The sequence below is a fragment of the Fragaria vesca genome, linkage group LG2 (genome assembly GCF_000184155.1).
Source record: "Fragaria vesca subsp. vesca linkage group LG2, FraVesHawaii_1.0, whole genome shotgun sequence".
Taxonomy (NCBI): Eukaryota; Viridiplantae; Streptophyta; class Magnoliopsida; order Rosales; family Rosaceae; genus Fragaria; species Fragaria vesca.
In genome coordinates, this window is record NC_020492.1 from 27704139 (window position 1) to 27712904 (window position 8766).

General features: G+C 37.5%; 1 protein-coding gene across 1 annotated transcript in view; it reads left to right on the forward strand.

The window, feature by feature from the left end:
• Positions 1-1662: 1662 nt before the first annotated feature.
• LOC101312807 (ABC transporter G family member 28-like) overlaps positions 1663-8766 on the forward strand; it is a 10970-nt gene continuing 3866 nt past the window's right edge. Inside the window, exons 1-8 of the mRNA XM_004293042.1 lie at positions 1663-1973; positions 2060-2133; positions 2863-3138; positions 3929-3992; positions 4105-4248; positions 4521-4555; positions 6387-6460; positions 6719-7638. Of these exons, the coding sequence (XP_004293090.1) occupies positions 1663-1973; positions 2060-2133; positions 2863-3138; positions 3929-3992; positions 4105-4248; positions 4521-4555; positions 6387-6460; positions 6719-7638 (1898 nt within the window). The remainder of the gene's footprint in view (positions 1974-2059; positions 2134-2862; positions 3139-3928; positions 3993-4104; positions 4249-4520; positions 4556-6386; positions 6461-6718; positions 7639-8766) is intronic.

Sequence of the window (8766 nt, forward strand, 5' to 3'; positions counted from 1 at the left end):
TTAGAACAATAAGCAACAACACGTTTCTTAGTATTTCTAACATACCGGTACTCAAATCCCATCTCAATTGCATACATACGCAATTTCAACCTAAACTCTTCCACACCACCTTGAAACTTCTGGTCCTTTGATTTGATATAATTCTCCCACCTTTGCTACAATACCTCTTTGCTTCCTCTGGTTTGTAGCATCCTAAATAATCATTTCATCAAACGAAACGCTAGACTCTTCACTAACATTGTTACTCAACACACTTTCAGAACCAGAAGCACTAACATCAAAAGAGCACACATCCACATCAACAAAATCTGAACTATAACGGGCCAAAACTCTAAACATCATCTTCATATCATCTTCATTTTCAAGACGATAAGATACAACATCAGGAAAAACAGTATACCTCAGCTTGACAATGCTTCTGCCCAATACCGGAAATCGGTCACGTACAGAATTAGCAAAATCAATATATGAGACGCTTTGATCAAATGAAACTGCTGCTCCTTCACCAGAGTACACAAGCTTTGCAGTATAGTTACTGTCCATAGTACCTCATGACACCTATAAGCAAAACAATGCAAACAACCAAAATAAGCAAAACAATGCAAACAAATCACTTTTTCAAACACTAAAATCACTAAATTCGTGAGAGGCTGGGAATATAGCAGAGATTGAGTCAAAGAGTTACAAATCCCTAAATTCCTATGAACCCTAGAATTCACCGATCGACAACATATCAAATTGTAACGATTAAACACAGAAATAAATCAATCAAAACATCAAAATACTGAAAGAAATCAAAACATTGTGTCTGAGCAAATCATCGACCTCTTTTGCGTTGGAAGGCGGTGGATGCCGGAACTGATGGAGCCACCGTGTCACAGATACGAACGATGAAACTCAGGTGGCGCCGACGGGATCGAGATCGAGATCGAGAGAGAGATCGAGAGAGATCGAGATCGGGTACAGAGAGAAAGCAGTAACAGAGAGATAAAGAAGAGCTGAGAGAAAGCGTACCGGATAGAGAAGAGAACGAGAGAAACTAACAGAATGGTAGAACCGTAAATCCATAAAATTTAAAAATGTATTTTTTTATCATAATTGACACTTAATCACAACCATTACATCATATTATATATAATTAAGTAACTATTTTATCATCTGATAACATTTAGGGTTACCATTTTAACATGTGGAACAAATGATTATTTTTTTATCATTTGTACCTTCAAATGACACTTTTGTGTTATTTGCCCTTATATATATACACACACACATTATATAATTTAGGTCGGTTCGGTTATTTTCAGTTTGTTTAAGAGTTTGAATTGGATTCAATCCGATTTAAATCGATCCAGATCGGTTCATTACTTATTTTGACTCAAATATTTCGATTCGGTTATCCGATCCGATTTTTCGGTTCGATTCGGATGATTTTTTTCACACGCCCAGCCCTACTCCAACCAACTTCTTTCTCCTCCTCCTCTCTCTCTCTTTCCTTCTCCTTCGCCAAATCTTTCTCCCCGCCATTTCTTCCCCCGCAATCTCCTCGCTCTCTTTCTCTCATGGCCTCTCCTCCCAAATCCCTAAACCCAAACCCACCCATTCAAATCCTCCACACCAAACCAACCCAATCATCATCGCATTCTCTCTCAGGCACTCGATATGGTCACCAGAGACCACCTCATCCTCTCTCTTAGGGTTCTTCTCCATGTCCTCGCTCTCACCCTCGTCTGGCCGCCCACGCCGCCCGTTTTCAGCCAGGACCTCGGCGCCGGCATGGGCGACGCCGACAGCGTCGGTGGTGACACCGGCGGCGGAGACGCAGACGACGGAGGAGGCGGTGGCGGCGGCGGAGGAGGCAATGACGGGTATGCCAGCTTGGCCACCAGTGCCATATTGAATCAATTCTCCAACATCACTCCCATTCTCAAAGATGAGCTCAAGGATAAGCTTAGCTTCTGCGTCATTGACGTGTTAGTGTTTTTTCTGTGATTTGATTTGATTTGATTTTTCGGAATCAAAATTTAGGTTTCTATTTATCTTTATTGTTATAATGCAGAGACAAGGATTGGAATGGGGCTTTCAATTTCTCAGACGATTCAACATTCATTAGCAACTGCGCCAAAAAATTTGGTACCATCTCGTTGAGTTTGTCATTATCACCGTTCTTACTTTTCGGAGAAACCGGTTTAGGTTGTGAGGGTGTACGAAAATTTCATGTCAAATAGTTCTATTGCAATGGTTGGTGAGAAATACTTTGAATCTAGTTTTGTTAGAAGATAGATAGAAAGCAGAAAACACTAATCATATTAGCTATCGTTTTTTGTTGTTGTAAAACTGCGAACAGAATATGGGTCACCTAGTGTACAGTGATTAGGAGATGGTAGCAATTCCGCATTTTTATGAGTAAGTGGGTACTAGGTTTCTTTTTGGTATCAGTCTCTGTTTTTCTTTTCCTTGGATATATGTAATACTATATTCAATTTGTCTTGCGTTGGTTCTTTGCTGCTGGCAATTGGAAAATTTTCTTAACTAAATTCGTCAAGCAAGTTTTGTAGGATGGTTTGAAATAAGAAACAACGGTTGAAAACAGTTAATGGAGCTTTTGTTATTTTGCCTTTTTAGTTGACATGAAGACCATTTAAAGTCATATGCTTTCTTTCTTTATATTCTTAGATTGATGGAAACTGTACTTTGGCATCACTTTTTAAGGAACAAAGGATCAAATTAGAAGTCCTAGCAGTGCAAACCCCCCATTTGAACATTCTCTTTCTTTATCTTTTTTTATGTATCCCACTCGCAATAATTCAATCACCAGTTCAGCTAGTTTCATCTAAATCCAGTTTCTGATGTTGTTTTAAGGTGGATCAATGGAAGAGATTATGCAGCGGTTGTGCACTTTTAAAGAATTATCGCTGTATGCTGAAAGTTTAACAGATGTCAAGAAAAGCAATAAATTGAAACCGAATAAGAACTGTAATATGTCTACATGGAATCCTGGATGTGAACCTGGGTGGGCTTGTGGAACTGTTGAGAAAGTTGAAATGAAAAATAAAACTTATATCCCTGGTAGAACTACGAAATGTGCAGCTTGTTGTGAGGGTTTTTTCTGCCCTCATGGTCTTACTTGCATGATCCGTAAGTCCTTGAAACCTGTTAAACATTTACCTTTCTTAACATTTCTATTTGTAACTGGTTAACATGTTTCTTGATTTCTTGTTGTTTATATAATATCTCTGAAGTTCCTACGACTTTTATCAATATTAATATTAGGACTATGGTTAAACTAATATTCATATATTTGGTCCGTCATATAAGGTTTTCCATCAATTTATATACCGTCCATCACACTTAAAGAATTTAATAGAGTGCAGATAGCACCTGACGTTGGGAACTAAACATCAAAGGTGTAATTATTTAGTAATTAAAGATAACACTTTTGAGAGACCTCAGTGGCCACCAAAGTGTTGTTTAATCATTTATTTCTGAAATGGAAATTATTCTGTAATTGTATTTGATGACAAATATATTGAAAAACAAGGATGATGCAGGGGACAAGATGTCCAGTGAGAATGCTAGCTAAAAGATCTATACTACAAATCAAGATAGCATAAAGAAAAATACCAGAAAAAAACCAAGATAACTAAAACACAACAGTTTTCCAATTGTCAAGAATGCCATCTAAAGAATTATGTCTGAATAATGAGGTCAGTGATGTGGCAATAATTCTGTAATAAAATGAATTTTATATGTTGATGCTTCTATAGTTCTTTATTGTTTATTTTTTTCTTCATAGATACTGTAATGCTCATTTATATATGTTCATTTCTTGCATACGGTAAAAAAATATATAATACAGAACCCTATAGTAGTCCTTGACATGGTTGGGTGTTCCTGACTCCATTTTTTTTTTAACTTTTCTGTGAAGCTTGCCCAAAAGGTGCTTACTGCCCACTTGCAAAGCTCAATAGTACTACTGGTGCATGCAAGCCGTGAGTTCATATTCATTTTGGAGCTTTTGGTGTTCCTTTTAAATTCTCTTTCTTTCGCCATGCTTCTTATGCTTAGCATACATTAATATTTATCAGCAGAAATATTCTACAGATACCGTTATAAGGTACCTTCAGGGAAGAACCATAGTTGTGGAGGAGCAGATAGGTGGGCTGATGTCTTGAGTTCTAAAGAGATATTCTGTTCGGGTGGATCATACTGTCCGTCTAGCATCCAAACAAATCCTTGCAGTAGTGGGTATTGATATTTATCCCAAACTTCTAGCACTTTGTCCTTAAATTTGCAAGTTGTGGTTTTTTCTTTCTTTCTTTTTCTATTTTTGTGTGCTTTTGCATTGTCAAAACCTGGGTTGCTGATAAAAAAAAAAAAAAAAAAAAAACCTAGGGTTTCTTATTTTCGACTGTTGTTTGATGAATGCATAGGTGGCATCTAGTCCCTAACCAAAATAAGAAGCCTTCTATTGCTAACTTAATTTGTAGCGATGCTAAAATTTCTGCATATCATTGCAGACATTATTGCAGGCTGGGTTCCACATCTCAGGAAGGTATGTTTTTCTTTGCACATATGTTTCTCAGGAAGACTTTCATTTTTCTTAGCACTCTTGTTTTGAATAGATGGCCAGGACCTCAACTTGTCATTTTCTTCTTCTAAGTGTGAAAAACTCAATTAGGGACATCTAATTTCGAGACTGGCCATCTGAAGTTTGATTCCAAATGTTATTATAGTTGTAGACATGGAAATCTTGAATAGATAACTAAACAGTTACTCCATAAGGAAGGCAGCAAGGTAAAAGTGTTATATCAGATATGTGATAGAAGCGTACTTGTTTACTAGGGTCTAGGATATTGTTGGCATCCGTTTCCCATGACCCCCACCCTGCACTGATACTGTCTTCAACTTAATCGTCTTGTGGAGTTGTGTAACTGGGTACAGAACACCTTGCTTTCATTCTGGCCTCCTTAGATGGTGTTATGGTGGGTACTCAAATTGGTCATCCTTAGATAACACCATCCTTCTATTCTAAACCATAAACCAGGCAAACTACTCTCTAATCCTGTGCAACACCAAACATGAGTTAATATTAGGACAACTTAAGGCAGTCCACATGAGTCCATGACAGTCTCAAAAAATAAGGAGGTGCAATGTAGTCCTCAGTACCAAACGTGAACTGGGAGTCTGGGTAAAGTCCAGTTTGAGAGTTATAGAAAATCTCAAGTTCGAAATTCCTTGTTCAATAAGGAATGTCTACAGCTAACTATATATATGTTACCTCACCTTAATAAAGGTTAACATTAGTGGAGAAGGCCTGCACGCGCGCGCACACACACATACAGAGACGGGTACAACCAGATGATGGGTACTGGTTGTGAGAGAAGGCAGATAGTTTTTCTCTTTTCCCTTTTTTTACTTGCTATTTTTTGACATACTTGTCCCCGGTAATTAGCATTTTTTCGATACTTAGTGTTTTAATTATTACAGTAGTAAAAGTCAGTTATTTATGACTGTGTGTCTGTGAGTCAAAAGCGTGAAATCTTAGGGAGAGTGGATTTACAATAGAATGCAAGAAAACCAAGGGTTGCAAGGGTTGACAACTCACCAAAAGAGAGCACAGGGAAGTTGAGTGCAAGGGGAACAGGAGTAGTGTAGAAAAGTTGAGGTTGGGTGTATTTAGGATTGGGTTGTGAGTTGCAATAGTCTTTTTATTGTTTGGTCAACACTGAAATTAAAAGCTCAATTTCTTGTGGTATTGGGCATGTTTTACAACTAACTGCCTGTAGGGCTGGAGGCCAAAGTTCTATGGTATTGTAGTGTCTTGGACTCTTGGCTGTCATATAGTCATCTGGGTGCTCTGGATGAAAAGAAAATAGAAGGATTTTGGAAGACTGCATATGGTACAGGGTGGAGAAGCTTTTGGAAGAGAGTAGGGTCCTGTCTGGTTTTGGTCTGTTTTTGCGGGTTATAAGATACTCTTTGTTGAATGATGATAGGTTGGAAGGCAGCATTGTCTAGGTGTCTTGTTTCTTAGTTGTTTCATTCCTAGCAAAGTTGCACATGATGTAATTCTGTGCTCTGATGCTGTTTTCTTTTGTGGAACTCTTGTCAACCTTTTTTTTTATTTTTTATTTTTACTTTTTGTTGTATTAATTTGTTGATGATCACATCTGTACATTTTCAAAATAAACATATTGCCAGTTTGCAAGTGCTATAGCAAATGTTAACAACACACGTGACAAATGTTTTTTAGGTCAGTATCGTGCCAGATGTCGGAAGATGTTATAATTATCTATTGTAGCATATCCTCTGGAGTCTAACTATACACTAGTCTGCTTTTGATTTTAGTTAGTTGATGGTAACCATTATTGTTTAACTTGCAGGATGTTTCAAAATGGCAAGTTGTAAGGCAAAATCAGAAAATCAAAATATTACTGCATATGGTATCATGCTTTTTGTGAGTGGTCTCACTTGCCTCTTCAAAGTGAAGAGATGATGAACATAATTTGCACAGCATTACTATATTTCAAAAGCTTAACAGTATTCATTCTCAAAAAAAAAAAAAAAAGAAAAAAAAAAGCTTAACAGTGTATCTCTTGTGTTTTCCAAAAATATTGTGAAGGAGATAAATTAAAATCTTCTGTATCCATGCTATGACTTTTGAACTAATTACATATGCAACCATCATAATTGTGACCTTCACTTGTCAATGCAGGCTGCAATAATAGTCATTCTTCTCATTATATATAACTGTACCGACCAAGTACTTTCCACCCGAGAGAAAAGACAAGCAAAATCCAGGGAAAAGGCTGTTCAAAGTGTGAGAGAAACAGCACAAGCACGTGAAAAATGGAAATCTGCAAAGGACATTGCTAAGAAGCATGCTGTTGGACTGTCAACACAGTTTTCACGTACATTTTCTCGCAGAAAATCCACCAGGCATTCTGGCCAGATAAAAGGAACAGGACAAGCTAAACCTGGAACAGATGGTGTCTTGCCACCTATGCCACCAAATTCGGTAGGTGCATCTGAAGCTGCAACATCTAAAGGGAAAAAAAAGGAAAAAAACAACCTCACACAAATGTTACATGCTATTGAGAATGACCCAGATAGTAATGAAGGCTTCAATCTAGAGATAGGTGATAAAAATATTAAAAAGCACGCACCAAAAGGTAAGCAGTTGCATACCCAAAGTCAGATTTTCAAGTATGCATATGGTCAAATTGAGAAGGAAAAGGCTTTACAGGAGCAGACTGCAAACCTAACCTTCTCTGGGGTTATACAAATGGCTGGTGAAATTGAAATCCAAAAGAGGCCTCCAATTGAGGTTGCTTTTAAAGATTTAACACTCACATTGAAAGGGAAAAACATACATCTTTTAAGATGTGTAACTGGGAAAATATCACCCGGCAGGGTTTCAGCTGTCATGGGTCCATCTGGAGCAGGAAAAACAACTTTTCTTTCTGCTTTGTTAGGAAAAGTGAGAGGGTGCACCATGACTGGTATGGTTCTTGTAAATGGAAAGATGGAATCTATCCACTCATATAAGAAAATTATAGGATTTGTTCCACAAGATGATATTGTGCATGGCAATTTGACAGTGGAAGAAAATCTCTGGTTCAGTGCAAGATGCAGGTATGCACATTTTGTACCATCTTTCAGTACACTTCTTGGGCGATGTTGTCAGATTTACATATATAGTTAGTCTGCTCTATTAGTTCAAGTTTTAGGGTCCAATGGTTGTCAACATAGTTCAGTTCGCAGATTGCTGAAGGTCTTGGACTCAAATATCTCCAGTGCATATTTTCCATTTATTTTTTGCAAGGTGCTGCACAGAGCTATACCTTTTGATGTCTATCTTTGCATGTATCTACCTCTTCGTATGCAAGATGGGGCTGCACATGTTGGATTGATTCATGTTTTGCCTTACTGCTTAGGCTTTTGGAGTTCAATGGTTTTCTGACCCTTACTTCTCCTCTGTGTTGCTTACAGAACAATCTTGTGATAACCTATTACCAATTAGCATTTAATGTGCGGGAAAAACTTGGTTTCTGTTTCATTAGTTAATTACTTCAAGTAGCCCTAAGATTCACTACTCCAACTAACTAGCTATCTGTCGAGTGGCATTTCTGATCCATGTCCTCTCAGCAAGATTGAATATATTTCAGGACTTCAATATCAGAAACCAACAATCTTTGCCTCCTGCAATGGATCCTATTTCTTATTTTCCCTGAGCAATATTAGAACTCAAGGAAAAGACCCCTTGATTTGCTAGCAATGATTTTAGAAAGTCAAACACTTTTGTTTCCTAGGACTAGGTAAAGAACCTTACTTATTAGTTCTTAATCTTCTGAATATACATATATATATTGCTACTATTTAAGCTACCAAATCTTAAAAAGTTGTGTTCTATACTGCTACTTTTCTTCTCTTTTTTTGTTTTTTCTCTCCAAATCCTGTGCTGCATGCTATGTCTTTTATAATTGGGGGTCACCTTTACCTGATATTGGCTCTTTTCTTTCCTTTGTCTCTGGCAGATCTGTGTTTCCTGGATTTATTGAGATATTTGAAGTCTGCTTTGTATCATATAATTACCCCAACCTGCATCTTAGTTTAGGTCCTCCAATATCAGCGGATATAAGAAACATGATCACTTATATACAGACCATCATTGCTCATTTGGATGAATTTTAAACCAAATTGAAGAAAAAAAGGTTTCTTGTTATTGGTGTAGGCAATTACCTCCTTTTCTCTCTCCCCCCC